This window comes from Aspergillus caelatus (genome assembly GCF_009193585.1).
Source record: "Aspergillus caelatus strain CBS 763.97 unplaced genomic scaffold BDV27scaffold_111, whole genome shotgun sequence".
Taxonomy (NCBI): domain Eukaryota; kingdom Fungi; phylum Ascomycota; class Eurotiomycetes; order Eurotiales; family Aspergillaceae; genus Aspergillus; species Aspergillus caelatus.
The window spans coordinates 94,556-111,229 of NW_022475374.1; the positions used below are offsets into that span (position 1 = coordinate 94,556).

Genomic DNA, 16,674 nt, shown 5'->3' on the forward strand with positions numbered 1-16,674 from the left:
ATCCCAAATAAATAGCAAAAAGTTCAACCACCCCTTGCTCGAACCCCTCTCAACGCCGACAATCGCACGCAATCATCCGTCAAACATCTATGCCTTGATATTAGCAAGCTCATCCGCATGGCTCTTCTCCCAAGGATATTCTATTTCCACCGCGCGAATGAGCTCCTCATGCACCTCGCTCCGAGGCTTAATGCTCACATCATACGGCTCCGGATGACTGATAAGGGCGGCCTGAAATTCTACTCTGGGCTCGACTTCCTTCCCATCGACGACTTTCTTGGTAATGTTGAAGGCCGCCAAGCATTGTGCAATATTGAGGTAAATGGCCGCATCTGCCATAACGCGACCGGGACAGATTCGACGGCCGAATCCGAAAGAGAGCCTATGAGAATCCGGCTCGGGGTTCTCGCCCAGATAGCGCTCCGGCTTGAATGCCATAGGATCATGGAAGACGTCTGGGTCGTGTGTGAAACCCCTGTTGTGAGTAGAATGTTAGACGTCATACGTAGATATATGGGAAAGGTTGGACGAACCAGATATTAGCAAGAACTATGGAGCCCCTCGGGATAAAATATCCTTGACACATATCATCGTGGGTCGAAACATGAGGCAAGTTGGTCGGTACGACTGGGTGCCAGCGGAGGACTTCCTTCACCATGGCGTTGATATAGGGCAGATTATCCCGGTCGGAAAAGGTAGGAAGACGGTTGTTTCCGACGACACGATCAATCTCCTCTTGACCCTTTCTCTGAGCCTCAGGATACAGCGCCATGGCAAGGAAGAAGCATGCCATTGTGGACACTGTCTGTGCTCAGGTTAGTTTGCACTTGGATAAGGTCTAGCATTTGGATGATCCGTACCGTGTCAGCGCCACCGGCATAAATCGATGCTGCGGACCATTTTGTCACGTATTCCTTCTCTGACCCAGGCTCAATATCTTCTGATTCTAGAATGCTTGACAGATAAGATGGATGGTGTGTGCCTTGCGACATTTGTTGCTTCACGAAATTATATGGCTTCCCACCAAAGTTATCAAAAGCCTCTTTGGACCTCTGGCCTATGCGTTTGAACTCGGTCCCCGGAAACCAAGACGGGAGATATCTCACTAGGATGGCAGTTAGCAGGGACTGAAGGTAAGGCTGACAAGGCAAGGATCCGTACAGCTGGGGATAACATCCACCAACCAAGCTCCATAGCGACAAACCAGCGAAAAGTAATACATAGACACGTCTGCCAAATCAACCAACGGATCCTGTTTGTGTGGCTCGGCAGTATACCCGTACGCAAGTTTAAGAACAACTGCACCGGCTTCTCTACAGATCTTGTTAGCAGGGCCAGTCCTAACGAAGGGGATGGCCGCTTCAAACTTACTTCCGAATATGGTTTCTCAGGTCCTCCGGCGCCTCGAGAACCCGTAGTAAAAAGCGACGCGTCTCAGCCTCCTGCAGTCGATTAAAACGAGAAACAGCTACCTTCGATCCAATCTCCTTGTTCATGGCTTTGCGGATTGCCTTGGAGCGATCAGAATAAGGGATCATTCCCAGGATGCCTCCAATTCCGGACCTGCATTCTCGTTAGCAAATCGCGAAGGGCGAAGAATAATATATTGTTTGACACACATTTCGGTCGCAAAGAACATCTTAGGCCTATCCGAATGCCACTTGGACCGCTGCTCGAAGAGCTCGACTGCGAGCTTTGGTTCATTGAGAATGACAAAGGTTTGACCTAACACAGTGATGGAGCTAATCGGCCCTGTGCGAATGTCAAGTTAGTGGCATGCTACGCATATGACAGTATGCCAATCAGTGTGAGTCTACCATAAAGCTTTTTGTGTTTCAGCCAATGCTCCCAGTCCCTCTCTCCATTTTGCGGCAGGTCTTTCAGGTTACCAATAAGTGGTTTGGGAGGTGGACCGGGTGGTAGTGGCGCTGGGGGCTTCTTAAAAGTAAAGAGTTTAGTCACAACGTATGCCGTGAGGACTCCAATTGCGATGGTGATCCAAGGTAAAAACACCATATTAACTTTGGCATGGGCTAAAATTGAGGGGAATCCTTAAATAATCAAATAGCAGCGGTTATAGGGTTAGTCGGAGCGCTGCAAAATCATAGCTCAGGAACAGTCTAAACTCGCACCTACCCCTGTTTAAATACATACGAATACTGCGGAAGAGAATGAGGGAGTGGCAACGTGACGTGAGGGGTAGTAGGAATGCTCATATACATATGCAGCTAACTATCGATATCCCTGCTATCATGATGCTTAGACGAGGTATCATCGGACTAATAATTGGTCGGTGGGCCCTCCTATCATACTCACACATCGTGGATCATTGCCACGGCTGTCCAAAGGCATGTGCAGTCTACTTCGGGAAGATACTTTTCAAATTACACGCATGCATGTCATTATATATCAGGCAAATTATGACATTGGTGTAGGAGGTGAGTTGTGTGGCGATCGTCAAGTTGACGTTGCGAGTAGGGTGTCAACCCTCTCGTGTGCAGATGAGAAAAATTTTAAAAGAAAGAGACATGGGTGTCAATTTAGTCCGCTACAAGCTAAAAAGTTAATTAAATTAAATTAAAGGAATTACAGAATGCATCCTGCAGGGATATGCGTGATACGTGTCTGTAGTTGTGCTGATAGCCCTAACGTGCTTTTCAGCTGAAAGTGGGGATGTGAATAAGTCACGAACATTGGCTCTTGTGTATCACTACTAAACCCAGCGTTACATGCATGAAGAAAGGTGGGACCTTTTAGGCTGGAAGGCCCATAAAGATGCTAAGCAGGCAGGCTTCAAGATCTGAGTACTGAAAATAGTAACTCTCGATCTGACATGATATTTGCCAGCATCAATTAACCTAATGTTGCTGGGAAATTTTGATAGGGCTCATGTAGTTCGCCCATAGAGTTTATGCCAGCATTAGTCTACATAGCCGGGCGGCCCGTGCCATTTAAATTCACTTTAAACACGATTCTGACGTGGCAATTCCTCGCTGATAATTATTCACAACTTTGATCTAGCAAAATGTGTGGGTAGTTCAGGGCGTCTTTGCATGTAGCAATTTTCACTCAATATGTACACCCCACGTTAACGACTAGGTAATCCGAGCCATATCAATTTAGCGAGGGAGCTTTCGTAGAATTCCTTGATCAACGGTCATTCCACGGTCACTCACGTACAACAGATATCTGACAGCCACAGACTGTCAAAGGAGTACGCCGTTGATCAAATACCGTGTCTCTACCATGGTGAACCCGACCTCCTTTCTCCAAAACAGCCACTGCTATCGGCATGAATCATGATCGATCTCATGATGGTAGTGGCTTCATGGGCACCTTGGCTCACTCAGCCATATATTCCCGTGCCAGGAAGGAGAACCACAGTATAAGCGGCCATAGAACACCCACAAATATCACTCGCTACAATTTCACAATAGCTTGTCCTACGTGGGAAAGAGGTCTTCTCCCGCTGTTGGTGAGAGGGCATATGCGCCCACCGTTGTGAACTCAATTCAGAGTCGATCCTTCAAAGTACTCCGTATATTTGCCTTCAGAGTAGCGATTGTCGTATTTAGCATGGGTAAGCTCTGCGGTAGCTCATGCGGCCAGTTAGTATATTGTAATCCCTTCGTGGTGCGAGATACATTCCCTCTACTCAAATACCTTCTGATGCAGGGACCTCCAATTATGTCGCCACTTGGCTTCCAGGACTTATACAGCTACCCCGTTTGACATGGCCTGGGATACTTGCAGGGATGGAGCTCTGGAACAATTCGGGGGCTGGACAACGCCATGTGATTCACTGCAATACCCTTTCTAGATAGGTGAGGTGGATCGCCCGCGGTTATTCCAAGTGCGGTTAAAACTTTGTCTTTTTCAATAAACTATTATCGGAGATGTTCGTTTGACTGCGGATAGCACGGGCCTAGTGTCAGACATGGGCCCATGAATGCTACAGAAATACTAAAAATGCGAGGTTGTCATTGTGAGTGGCTATTTGACAAGACCGCTCCACTCTCCAAGCACTACTTCTCCACTCATATCCTAAGCTGCGCAGGCACAACACCGGCCATTCTACATCAGAGACCTGCGGTATCCGACCTTCATCTCTCCCGCCCATTCTGACCGATTAGATCCGTCTGTGGAAACTGGGGCGCAATCACCTCAGGGCCACTGCAAGCTTTCTCTTGAAAGATTTCACTAGCGTATCTAAGTATCACGCGTCTTGGCAGTATGCAGCGGAGATTGGTGTGCTGGCTTACAGGTAATACTTGCAAGGCATATTCTTTATCACACCCTAAGCAGATTTGCTGCTTTCCTGAGGAGTAGGGATATTCAATAGCGAGTTGGAGCGTGGCTGGCAAGCGTCGGGTATGTTACAATCATTTCAAAGGTAAGTAAACTTTAAAAAAGCAATTATATATTGCTAGGTGTGGTGTTTCAGGGAGTCGTGAAATCTTAATTCCTTCTAGTTGATACTGAGCGCACTGATTTGGACAATATTCACATTTTGCCTTTGTATTCTAAAATATCGACCAAGATTGTCCCCTAGTCCTGTTGACCTTACGACGAAAAGTCGCCCATTGACCATCTTTACCCTTCTGCCTATAATTCATAAATGTGTCCCCATCAACAACGTCTGATAGGAGGATCTCAACATCAGAAATCCGGGACTCAGCCGGCACACCTTGCGAAGGCAATTTGTCTTTCTCCAACTCAAAATCAGCATTATTAAATCTCTCATCTAAATCCTGCTTCAGATCATCATCTGCATGGAAGCCGCCCTCTTCCACCCGAACAACCTCTTCCAGAACGTCCGCCACCAGTGGCCCATTCCACAAGCCCTCTCGATGCGGTGCTGCCCTCAACAACCTAATCGCCAACCGACGAATCTTCAAAACACGACATTTCAACCCGGTATAATATACTGGCGGGATGAAACCTGACTCAATCGTGAACGAATAGCCGTTGCAATCTGACCTGCCATTCTGGAATCCCAGGTGCTGTTCCTTAATGGGAATACTAATTGTCGACCAGAACCGCCGCATATCAAAGAAAGCGGTCATGATACTAACAAAGTCATTCGTGTATGCATCGAATACCATCTCCCCCTCTCTTGAAAGACACACTGAAGCCATGACCACAGCCATTCCATGGTATACCCGAAGAAGAAGGAAGCCAATCTTCTCCTTACAGGCGTCCGCCTTGAGGAGAGATAAAGAAGCATTATATGCTTTTCTCCAGAGCGATAAGTCCGCCATAATTCTGCCCTGCGTCTCGAAAACTTCCGGATCCGTTCCCGGATCATTGTCTGCGGAGAGTGAATAGATATGTCGTTCCAGACAGTGAATTCGAGTAAGTAAATCATCGAGAGTCTGCCTTGCTTCGACAAGAGAGGAAAATCTATATGGAAGGGCGTGAAGCTGCGGATCTCGCACAATCACGCAAAGGTGTGACGGGACGTGACCGAACATCGCCGATTGAATCGACAAACGAGCATACGACTCAACCAAGGCATCGTGCACAAAATCCTCTGCCGGGCTAAATATACTCGGCGCCATGGAAGTACGCGATGTAGGCGCAGAAACATTGGCAAGAAGCTGGATGCCGTACCCTAGATGTGCACTGCCCATTTTATGTTGACCGCGCAGGTACTCCAGTGTGACAAAAAGCATACAAGTAATAAGGGTGACGCGGAGGGCATTTTTGGATGATCCACACGTTGTTACACCGCGTAAATGATGAATTGCCTTATTATACTGCAGCAATGTGAATCGCTCTGCATCCATGCCGTACATCGCCGGCATAGACTCGCTGCTGAGATTAGAGCGATGGGCCGCTGATAATGCGACGACGGCGTGCCGAACGGCGGGTTCCTGTGCGCTGGCTTGGAAGACGAGAGTCTCCCAGAACAGTGAGGCAAATACGCCCGCGAATTTTGTTGTTGTTTTACTCATGAACCAGTCGAAGCAAGTCTGCTCTTCCCGCGTTAGACAGCCGGCTGGTACCGGCGTGCAGTAGATGGATAGTGCCTTGTTGATCTGTGGTGGGCCATATGGGCTCCCCCCGCCACCCCAAATGCCGTAGCCATCACAAGTGCGACCGGTAGAGATGCAGCGGCGACAGGCTGGGCGACTCTCGTCACATTTTACACGGCGGGCTCTGGTGGTGCTGTTAGCTGGTTGAACGGGCTAACTCAGATGATGATGGTGGTGTCGGGATAGGACTGACTTGCAGGTCTTGCAGCCTGTTTTGACTTTTCTTCTATTTGTAGACTGTGCTATGTGTCCTGTTGATGTTGACATGCTTCTCATCGTCTCAATAGTGTTGAGATGGCGAACAAGTCTCCATGAGAGCAAAAGGGCCTCAGGTCATCCATCACCAGGGCTTAGTTTGAATTGGCCAGCTCGGAAAGTCTGCCTTTTGATTGGTTCCTTCCCCACAAAGTGGATCTAGCGGCTGCTGCAATGTCATGATTGGCTACGCCTTTAAGCTTAAGTCCGCCGAATGGCATCTCGATAGAAATGCTGGAGGTCATGAATGATTTGAAGGTTCGGAAATAACGATCCATACGATTTTATGATGATCCCTCATCCGGGTGTTCCGTCTATCAAGCGCATTATTTAAAGGCTAGACATCTTCGTCCCAAATCTCCCAAACACACATCTCAAGCATTCTCAATTATATATTCGACTCACGCCTTCGGTCCTAATATCAGATTATATACCTTACTTTGTAAAGCACCTACCAATGTCTCCTCCACTTCGGACCCTTGGCTACAACGGTCCTCAGGTCAACGCTGTTGGCCTAGGTCTTATGAGTATCGGTGGGATCTACGGCGCTGCTAGTTCTATTGAGGAAGGAGTTGCTTTCCTGGACCACGCACATGCCACTGGTCAGCGCTTCTGGGACACAGCAGACATGTACCTCAGCAGTGAGGAAATCGTGGGCGAATGGATTAAGCGGACCGGCAAGCGCAACGACATTTTCCTCGCCACCAAGTTCGCTGTTCAGTCATTCGATGGGAAGGGGTTGACTATTCGCTCAGATCCCGAGTATGCCAAGTTGGCTTGCGAGAGATCCCTAAAGAAACTAAATGTCGACACTATCGATCTGTACTATTGCCACCGAGTTGATGGGGTGACACCAATCGAGAAGACCATTGAGGCAATGGTTGAGCTAAAGAAGTAGGTAGCCCCATTTCGACAACCCCGCAACCAAGAACACCTGGCACTGACTCATATTCAACATTTAGCGAAGGAAAAATTCGATACATTGGTCTCTCCGAAGTATCAGCTGCCACACTGCGTAGGGCCCACGCTGTCCACCCGATCTCCGCTCTCCAGATAGAATACAGCCCCTTCGCGCTCGACATCGAATCGCCTAACTCTGATATCCTGGAAACCTGCCGGGAGTTAGGGGTTGTCGTGGTAGCATACAGCCCTATCGGCCGTGGTATCCTGACCGGACAGTTCAAGTCCACAGCCGACTTGCCCGAGAATGATTTCCGCCGCTTCTTCCCCAAGTACTCGGAGGAGAACTTTCCCAAGATCTTGGAGCTGGTGCAGGGACTGAACGATGTGGCCAAGGCGCACAATAGTACTTCTACCCAGATCGCGATCGCGTGGTTGCTAGCACAGGGTCCCGATATCATTCCGATCCCAGGTACAAGAGCCATTGCTCGTATGGACGAGAATACTGCGTCGGCGCAGATTCAACTCTCGGACGAGGAGGTGCGCACTATTCGGGAGTTGGTCAAACGAACAGAGGTTCCTGGCACTCGGTACCCTGCAGGGTAAGTTTTTCTCCATCCTCACTCCCTGATTTCTAGTTGGTGAATGAGCGCTAACCGGTCGCACAGGATGATGAGCCATGTCGTTGCGGATACTCCGGCACTGTAAATAGCAAATATATATGTCTATCTCTTTCTGTGTATATGTCAAAGCAATTTGAAATCATAAGTTGACCAGACCCGAGGTACAAGTTTGACCCATGTTGACTACAGCTGGTAGCAAGAAAGCCAACATCATCTATTTGGACTTGATATAGGTTCCAAAGATGATTTAATATTCTTTCATGGGTTGTTGCGTTCACTTGTTAGGGCTTTGGGGAGGTGGTGACGGTTTTCAGAAAGTGTGCAAAGAAAATTATAACCTAGTAAATAGCTATAATGTACGTGCGGCAGGGAGTGTATAGCTACTCAGATAGATAAGTAGAAACATATTGGTTTTGCATGACTTCCTCGTTTTGTTTCATTTATAATACATCCCTAACTACCTGCTCGGGATTCTCCATCACCGCGGAAAGAAGTCCAGTAAATATCTTACTAGATTTCGAAACCATTTCCTCCTCTACTCTGCCATCCCAATATGTCAAGGTTGCTTGTAAATCGTCCTCGAACCCGTCAATCTCAAACACGATGTCAAACTATAGCAATAAGTCAACTTCAACATGATAAACATTTTCACAGGGTAAATACTTACGTCCATCCCATCAGACCACTCCACGGGTTCAAACCGTAGCGACCTAGTTTCCTTAGTATCGATAGCATGTCGGCGGTGGTTGACGAGAGTGCTGAAAACGCGGCTTGGCCTTGGTGCGTTTAGTGCTTCCAGCGCTTGGAATTGATGCGTGAGGGCTGGACCGTAGTCTTGCTGGATGACGTCGAGGACCTTCGTCATTTTTGTAGTATTGTCTATGTTCAGTCGCTGGATGAGCATGTTTAGGTAGAATCCAGTAGACCCGGTGGCCTCTACATCTGGTGTATTTCGTGTCGATACGAGATAGCCGAAGAAGATGTCGGTGAGACTGGTTAGGCGATGGAGGAGTGCGGCCCAGAGAGATTTGAAGAAGATTGCGATCGTGATGTCGTGTGCGGCGAAGAATTGGGTAATATATCGCATATGGTCGAGCTGGATGCTAGTGGAGTGAAGGTTTCCGCGATGGATGGGACCATCGTGCGAGGACAGAAGGCATGGGGATATATCTTTTAGGTACTGTGTCCAGAACGCCTTGTTGGATATTGTAGAGGAAGAATGGATGCTGGCGATATATTTGCTGAACGGAACTGGTGTGCCATCCGGTGTGTTTCCTCCATACAACTGTGACCACTCGTCCACGAAGATAGAGGAAGAAACAGCATCGTCTAATGCGTGATGTTGCTCCATCAACAAGAATACCTTGTCTCCATCGGTCTGGAAGATGGTCAGTCGATACGGCACATGAGGATTAGACCAGGGTGTATCTTTCTGTCTAGCAATTGCGTCTTGAAGATCTGCGGCAGTGCATCGGACTGTGGAGATATTGTCGCTGAATGGCTTTTTTAGCACAACTTGATATGCAAGCTGTTGAACGGTCACCAGAAGTGATCGGTACGTTGAATGACGCTCGATAAATGCCTTCCACGCCTCTCGAAGCCTGTCTGTGTCCACAGGCCTCGATTTATCCTGTGCCATCAGCTCCCACACGGTGTGTGGTTGGTAGTAACCGTTCTTTCTTGAACCAGTCAACCACATTACCTGCTGTAGAGGAGTGCAGGGGACGATCTCTTCGATATCTTCTACATTGACAACGCCCAAAGCTGGTAGTTTGCCACTAACTAACGCGTCCCAGGCGGCAGATGTATCAATCTTTCCTTCGTTCTGCAAAACACCACCCTTGCTTTGGGCCAATATAGCTTTTTCTGCAATCTTTGCGATAGTTTTCTTCTGGAAAATATCGGTCACAGTGAGAAGAAGACCTCGAGAACGACACTTCGCGGAGACCAGCATAGCTGCGATGGAATCACCGCCGATTCGGAAGAAATTATCGCTCATCTTGAGACTGTCGACGCTTACATCTAGAACGTCGGCAACCGCTTCACGAACAATATTTGCAGTTTCATTCACCGGAGCCTGGCTGATGTCACCAGACCTTTCAAATTCGGCAGACGCATCACCGCTAGGGACGGAATCACTAGGCAGCCCCGGTCCCACAACCAGCCGTTCTTTCAGGCCCGTTTGTGAATTTCCTACTTGGATCTGACCAGATCTGACGAACCACCTGCTCGAACTCCGAGAAGAATGTGGTGAGCGGGTCGTGCGTGATGGTTTGCGGATCGTAGTTGGCTAGCACGGTAAATCCATCATTCCGCGGTTCCAGCATGCAACTCATGGCGAAGGCAAAGCCGCCAAACGCAGCATGACCGGAGTAGCCATCTTGGTATAGAGTGAAAGCTCTGGAGCCTCGGATTCAACGGTTGGCCAGACATTCAAGTATGTCTGGAACTGACAGGCCCGAGCGGCATCCGGACTTACGTTGCGGATGTTTTGAAGACCAAAATGCTCAAATGGAAGTACGCGGATGGAGCTTGCTTGAATCCCTGACATAACGTCTTCGACTGTTTCAGATGAATCCAGTTGAATCTGCATGGGATACGTGCCTAATGTTGGACCGGTGATTGTGTTGATCCCAGGTAGGGAAGCGCTACGGCCTGATGTCGTGAGTCCAACGACAACATCACTGGATCCGCTATATCGTGACAGCACAATCGCCATGGCGAGACGGATCGCCGTCGTTAACGTATGTTTGGTGCCCTTGTCGGTGAGATTCAGGACAGGGTACGTTAGCGATTCTACTGCCTGGGGAGCGTAATGTGTTGAGGGAAGAGGCGGGAAACTGGCACCACGGGGATCGAGGTTGGCGAACTCGGTTTGCCAATACTGTTGTGCTTCCTCATTACCCTTGTCGAGAACATACTCCATGAATGAGCTAAAAGGTCGCTCATGGAGGGTCTGCCCTCTGTATGCAGCTGCGGTCTGCTCCAAGAGCTGCCTGACGGTCCATCCATCGCAGAGAGAATGGTGCAAGGTCAGAGCCCACACACGAGTTTGGTCGGGAGCCGTGCTAATCGCAACACGGACGAGCTGTTCGCCCATATCGACCTGGCGCTGAATATCTTCGGCGATATACTCCTCCATGTCGTCCGGCTTGTCCCATGTCACATGATCGTCCCGGATGACTGCCTGGTATAGCCGAGAGCCAGCCAAGGTGATCAAGGTGATCAAGGTGGCACGGAGAAGTATGCGTGTTGAGGGCAGTGTGGAAGAGTGGCAACAACGGACGGGGGTCAATATCCCGCAGATTGCACGACATCAGGGTGGGTCTATCAAACAGGAAGCAGAATCGGGCAAGGTGTATGTCGAAGTTGCGTTTCCAAGAGGCCTGGTACCCTTGCGATATTACGTGGATGAGCAGCGCTGTGTCTACATCGAGCCAAATGTCTGACTCCATCATGCGCTGCCGTGCTTCAATATACCTATTCAGCTTAATTCATCGATAGTGTAACTCGAAAGCTTCCCTTTAGATATATACCGTTCTACTCTTGTATAACCTCAAATAAGATAGGAACATAGCATACCATAGTTTACTATAGTGACATAGCCTCATATCATTTCTTCTTTCCACAGTGTTAGTCCTGCCATTCACTCAGCTGATATGTATCATCGGACCGCCTCTTGTCTCTGTCTTCTTTCCATTTCTTGGATTTTAAGACATGCCTAAGCCTAAGGTACGAGACCGGAGATTAACGGCGCCGTTCACATTGAGTGGTCAGTAGGTTCGAAATTAGCTAATAGGATCCATAATCAACACACTCATAGTTCAGCCGCTGTGGGGCGGATCGTAGATTTCTTTTAGGGTGTGCCCTGTGAAGAGATTGTGCTGATCCCTGTGAGCGGTTTGTTTAGTTAGCATGTGTGCCAAAAGTACTAAGTAGTATCTTCAGTTTCTTAGCGCTTTCTTACGCCACGCCCTATACTTTAAGACAGAGTCGGTTTTCACATGTTTATAACCAAACTACTCTTTATTACATATATTACTTTCAAATTATGAGTACTGTAAAAAGGTCATGGGAGCGGCTAGAAGAGTCCATATCCGAAGGATAGACCATCCATTCTAAAAGTTAACCTTGATATTCTTAACCTAAAATGTATGTATATGGTAGATATACTTGCCTTTACTTCCTATAGTAGTAACAGTACTGATTTTAAACCTTAAGTTAAAATTCTAAAGTGAGACCTCCAAAAAAAATGGAGAATTATCTACGTATTCTTAAAAAGTGCGGCGCGGTAGAAAACCGGCGAAAACCGAGGAGGCTTTTACACACGCGAACTAAACCGCTCCAAAAGGATCAGCACAATCTTCTCATGCCCTCTAGGTCTCTGCAGTAGTACATTTTGGTGAGAACTCAGTTCAGCCGGACCGGACCGGACTCTCCTATGCAACTTAAGTCAATCTAACCATTCCTATTTCGAAGGGTATATAATCCTAGTAGGTCCCGCTCTTCTTCTATGATATCAGGTCCAGTCAATTGACCATTCATGTATAGTTTGATCCTGATACTTTATGTAATACTATTTATTGTATTTATTAAAATGATTTAAATGATATTTGTAGCTTTTATAGGTGTTTAACTAATATGTACTCCACGAAAAACTTACTGCTTCGCCCTCGCTACCATCGCCAATTTACCATCATGTCGTTAGCCTCCGACTATCTCGTAAGTGATGTATCTCCTACAAGCCACTTTCTGAGATCTCTTGATAGAATCATCTCGTCTAGGTTATCTTCAAGGATTTCGTCGCAATGGAGGAAATTCATCCATCTATAAAGCAAGTCAATTCTTCAGGGGGAAGGGTCACGCAGATATATGACCAGGAGATCAAAGGATTTGCGGTCGTATTCCATGCAGGCCTTCGTCCCACTCTCAATACAGCTAAGCTAATAATAAAGTCAACGCTGAACTTACTCCCGAACAAGTCGACAGGCTTCACTCACAGGAAAGCGATTTGATTGATTATATTGAGAAGGGTGCTGTCGTTAATACCTAAGGTTCGTCTTGACTGTACCCTGGGGAGTGGGGAAGGGTATATTTCAAGCAGTCTAAGTGCCCTAGAAGTTGTTAGAGTACGTGGAAAGGCGAAGACCGTGAGTTCTCTTAATTAACTCACCCCGACCTTTTCTAATTCAGTCAGTATATAATCCTTCATGACGAGGCGCTACTAAACGACACCAAGGGCCCCTGCATCCAGAAAGGCACGGCATTGGCCACCCCTGTTTCGACATAAGTTGCCTGGATGTAGTTCAGCGGATACCCAACCATTGAAGTATTACACTTTGAACAGTAAGACCTTTGACAGTAAGCTGTTGACGCTTTTTACTTCGCCAGCTTGCCTTACGTATGAGTCTTCACAGTATTCTGCATCAATAGGCGAGATGTACGCCAAATTATCCAGACGAGCATTATAGGGCTCCCGTCTTGGGCTTTGAACAACAACACAACCAACCAGTCCCCCTCTTTGGCTATTTCGTTTGCACCACATGCCATTCATTTCAATTGTTTTGTCGCTAAAGATACGCAAGCGTACAAAGGCTTATGTAGCGATCTACCCTTCTCTACCAAACAAGTCAGTTGGACAATTCAAAGAAGGCAAGTTTAATCGCACACGTCGCAGACATGTGCTCTCCCTGAGGATCACCTGCATTCCACCTGGGGCAACACAGACTCAGCAAAGCATGTTGCAAGACTCCACGCATTGGACTGATGAAAATAGTCCCGTTTCCTCTTCCACCAAACTTGTTCAAATTGCGGTCTCGTCAGGTCCGCTAACTAAATCATATACCTCCAGTCGACGTTACCAATATAAACACCCTAAGATCCAGATAAATGTTAACGTTGAAGATCCATAAAGCTTCTAGGGCTATACAAATGGCCGGAAGAGCAGCATCTTGGGAGGTACCGTGAATTCGACATAGCATATCTGAGCTGCTAAAGGTTGTTATTGAATCGAAATCATCTCGTTCTTGTGTCAATATTGGGAAATTGGGCGAAGAACCTTACAACAAGGTATCCCGGCTCATCATGGAACAATGGCAAAGTGACTGTTGGTCGCATTTTGAATTCAAATGCTGGACCAGCTTTTTTAATAGCATCTGAGGTCCTGACAAAAGATTCGTCAGTAGTTTGTCGATATAGTTGACACGCTAGCTAGTCGACATCTGTGCTAGATTAGAGATATACTACACCCAGTACCGCACATCCGAACCTAGAACGGGCGAATGGATTCTGCGACCCGTGTAAAGGTTGAATACATCATCATGGAGCACGCACCGGGTAAAGACTTTACAGATGTTTGGATGAATATGGACATTGAGGAAAAGGCGCAGACAATGCAAGCCATGGCTGCTATCCAACGGCGATTGTTATCTGAGAGATTTTCTGGAAAAGTATATCATAACCTGGTATGCAAGTCTTCTGGAATCTAAATACATACCGCTACCTTCTCCTCAGACGAAACGATGCACCGCCAGGCCCTCATCCTAGGAAGGTTGAATGAGAGGGATTATTGAACGAAATCTGAGGAAGTAATGCCGCGAGAGTCTCAGTTACTCTGCGGTAGACACGGCTTTCTCGAATACGGGACCCAGCGATATAGCTATTGATCGGGGACCGTGTAAGAGATAAGGTTCTCTAAGTATCCTGAGGCTTGAGAAGAGCTAACACAACCCAGTACGCGGGAAATACCTAGGATAAGAATGTCCTACTTACGGGGTATTACGGAAGACGGGTTGGGATGAAGTATAGGATTTCTAGGTAGAAATTGGTGAACTTCCCATGAAAAATATGCTCAGATTCTCTGTGGATGTTCGTAGATTTGGGCTGGGACATCATCTCATAAAAAATATCAAAATAGTATCGAACACACTTAACCTAGGAATTCTGTGTCGGGCGGCGTAATGAGGTATGCATACATAACATTGATATATATATAAACAGGCGTGCGATTGGGCTATTCCTTAACCTTGGAGCATGTAAGGCATTAATGTTTGATCAAATATAATATACTTCACATTCAATACGTAGACCAGGCCAGGATTAATTCTTAGATTGCCAAGCATTTGAAGCCAAAGAAAAGTCCATAAGTATTCCCTATTGTTGAGTTGATGTTCTTTTGGAGGAGCTGGGGGTCAACCAATCAGATGGCGGCCCGCATTCTACGCTGCGACCAAAAATTTCCAAGCGGGAAGTTGGAAGTGAAGCTCCAGCTTCTCGATAGTCGCAACCTCTCATTTTCTCGTTCATCCTTGGTCCGGGTTTCCCATTCCTGAACATATTTACTCCGTATATACAACGAAGTTGGTCTACTTTTACGTCCTATTCCTCGAATTCACACCATGGTCGGACCAACAGCCTCTCTCACTCCTCTTTCTCGCGCCGATGGTTCGGCTTCTTACCAATGTCCTTCGACCGGATCTAATATCCTAGGATCGGTAAATGCGCCAATTGAGCTGCCTGGACGCCGTGATGCCCTTAAGCCGGAAGATGCCACCGTGGAAGTTTTCGTGAAGCCGGGTACCGCACCGGGTGGGGTTGGTGAACGATACGTCGAAGGAATCATCAAGAATATGCTGGGCAAATTGATCCTGGGACGAGAGAAGGGCTACGCTCGGCGTGGCGTTGTGATCACCTTGGCTATTGTAGGAGGAGAAAGTGTTGCTAGAGGTGATTCGGTGGGTGTCTCCTTTCGCAACAAAGATTGATTAGCAGACGGAATTACGGCTAACCTGGGTGGAACGGGCATACAGTACTTGACTTTGCTCCCCGCTCTCCTTCACACATCTCTGTTGGCGCTACTTTCCGCATCCGTTCCCTTATCCATGACCTACTCCGCGACCGTGCTGGCTGTCGATGCTTCAGGGGAGATTACGCGGGAGCCCTCTGTGAAAGAAGCCGCCGCCGCCGTGTCTCTTCATGTTTTCGCCTTCTCCTCCAATGGCCATCTTCTATTGAACGAAAGTGAGGGCCCTTTTGACTTTGAGACCTGGGAGAAGGTACACCAGCGCGCTTTGGCCATCTGCCACGGCACTGTAGCCCGTAGCTCCGACGGAGATGTGGCTATGGCCGAGGACGTGGATGGCCAGCCCCTGGAAGGCGCGTTGCGGGAGGCTATGGAAGAAAAAATCCAGCAAGATTACTCCTGGAAGATCGACGCGGCCTGAATGTTGGATTCGCAGTAAAAATCACCGAGCAATAGAGTTGGTATTGATCGCCAACTGCAATGTTCACCCCATCTAGTATGCCGGCATACCCACTGCGGTTGATGCACCGGAAGTCTTCCACAATCAGTTACACTTTCTCGCCATTGCCCCTTGGCGCCTGACTTATGTGTTGGTTCGCACGTATGCGGGGCATTTTACTGTCCGCCGGGATACCATTGGTGCTCACAGGATTTCCAATTTGACGGACTAAGAGTGGATACGAGGGAATGAGATACGAATGAGGGTCAAGCGTCGATGCGCGCGAAGCCTCTTCTGGCGACATCCGGTGCTTATCGGGGTTCACCTACAGACACTACTGCACACAAATCCATCTGGTGTATTTACACACGTACGACCCTTAAGGGAGTTGTCCAACCAAGCCATATGACAATGCAGTTTCGAGTGGGTAGTACCGAATTGAAATGTTGTCTGCGTTGAGTTTGTTTCGGTGAAAGTGGAGTGTGTGATGTGTGTCTCGATCCTTACATTTTGTAATCACCCGTCTCGTGCGTAGCGACTGTAGTACTTTTGTGTTGAGTGTTGTGTCCTCGCCAGAGTGAGTGGAAAAGAGACATCCTTTGGTAAAAAAAAAAAAAA

The 16,674-nt window shown here is 47.7% G+C and overlaps 5 protein-coding genes across 5 annotated transcripts; 2 read left to right on the forward strand and 3 right to left on the reverse strand.

Moving 5' to 3' along the window:
* Positions 1 to 87: 87 nt before the first annotated feature.
* Positions 88 to 2,016, reverse strand: BDV27DRAFT_158719 (cytochrome P450; the record flags this gene model as incomplete). Its single annotated transcript, XM_032072745.1, has 7 exons — positions 88 to 475; positions 534 to 805; positions 861 to 1,105; positions 1,162 to 1,313; positions 1,372 to 1,563; positions 1,620 to 1,752; positions 1,818 to 2,016. 7 exons carry the CDS (start codon positions 2,014 to 2,016, stop codon positions 88 to 90), a joined length of 1,581 nt encoding a protein of 526 aa, XP_031926636.1.
* Positions 2,017 to 4,523: 2,507 nt separating this feature from the next.
* BDV27DRAFT_158720 (Zn(II)2Cys6 transcription factor) lies at positions 4,524 to 6,305 on the reverse strand (the record flags this gene model as incomplete). Its single annotated transcript, XM_032072746.1, has 2 exons — positions 4,524 to 6,162; positions 6,232 to 6,305. The coding sequence occupies 2 exons, from the start codon at positions 6,303 to 6,305 to the stop codon at positions 4,524 to 4,526; spliced, it is 1,713 nt and encodes a 570-aa protein (XP_031926637.1).
* A 282-nt stretch (positions 6,306 to 6,587) lies between these two features.
* BDV27DRAFT_6703 (NADP-dependent oxidoreductase domain-containing protein) lies at positions 6,588 to 7,923 on the forward strand. The gene is made up of 3 exons (XM_032077261.1): positions 6,588 to 7,187; positions 7,256 to 7,795; positions 7,862 to 7,923. The coding sequence occupies exons 1-3, from the start codon at positions 6,751 to 6,753 to the stop codon at positions 7,899 to 7,901; spliced, it is 1,017 nt and encodes a 338-aa protein (XP_031926638.1). The 5' UTR covers positions 6,588 to 6,750; the 3' UTR covers positions 7,902 to 7,923.
* A 333-nt stretch (positions 7,924 to 8,256) lies between these two features.
* BDV27DRAFT_158722 (condensation domain-containing protein) lies at positions 8,257 to 11,271 on the reverse strand (the record flags this gene model as incomplete). The annotated part of the gene is made up of 5 exons (XM_032072747.1): positions 8,257 to 8,427; positions 8,484 to 9,939; positions 10,025 to 10,196; positions 10,271 to 10,999; positions 11,103 to 11,271. The coding sequence occupies 5 exons, from the start codon at positions 11,269 to 11,271 to the stop codon at positions 8,257 to 8,259; spliced, it is 2,697 nt and encodes an 898-aa protein (XP_031926639.1).
* A 3,833-nt stretch (positions 11,272 to 15,104) lies between these two features.
* On the forward strand, positions 15,105 to 16,655 carry BDV27DRAFT_129802 (putative exosome complex subunit Rrp46). The gene is made up of 2 exons (XM_032067283.1): positions 15,105 to 15,549; positions 15,625 to 16,655. Exons 1-2 carry the CDS (start codon positions 15,214 to 15,216, stop codon positions 16,036 to 16,038), a joined length of 750 nt encoding a protein of 249 aa, XP_031926640.1. The 5' UTR covers positions 15,105 to 15,213; the 3' UTR covers positions 16,039 to 16,655.
* The last annotated feature ends 19 nt before the right edge of the window (positions 16,656 to 16,674 follow it).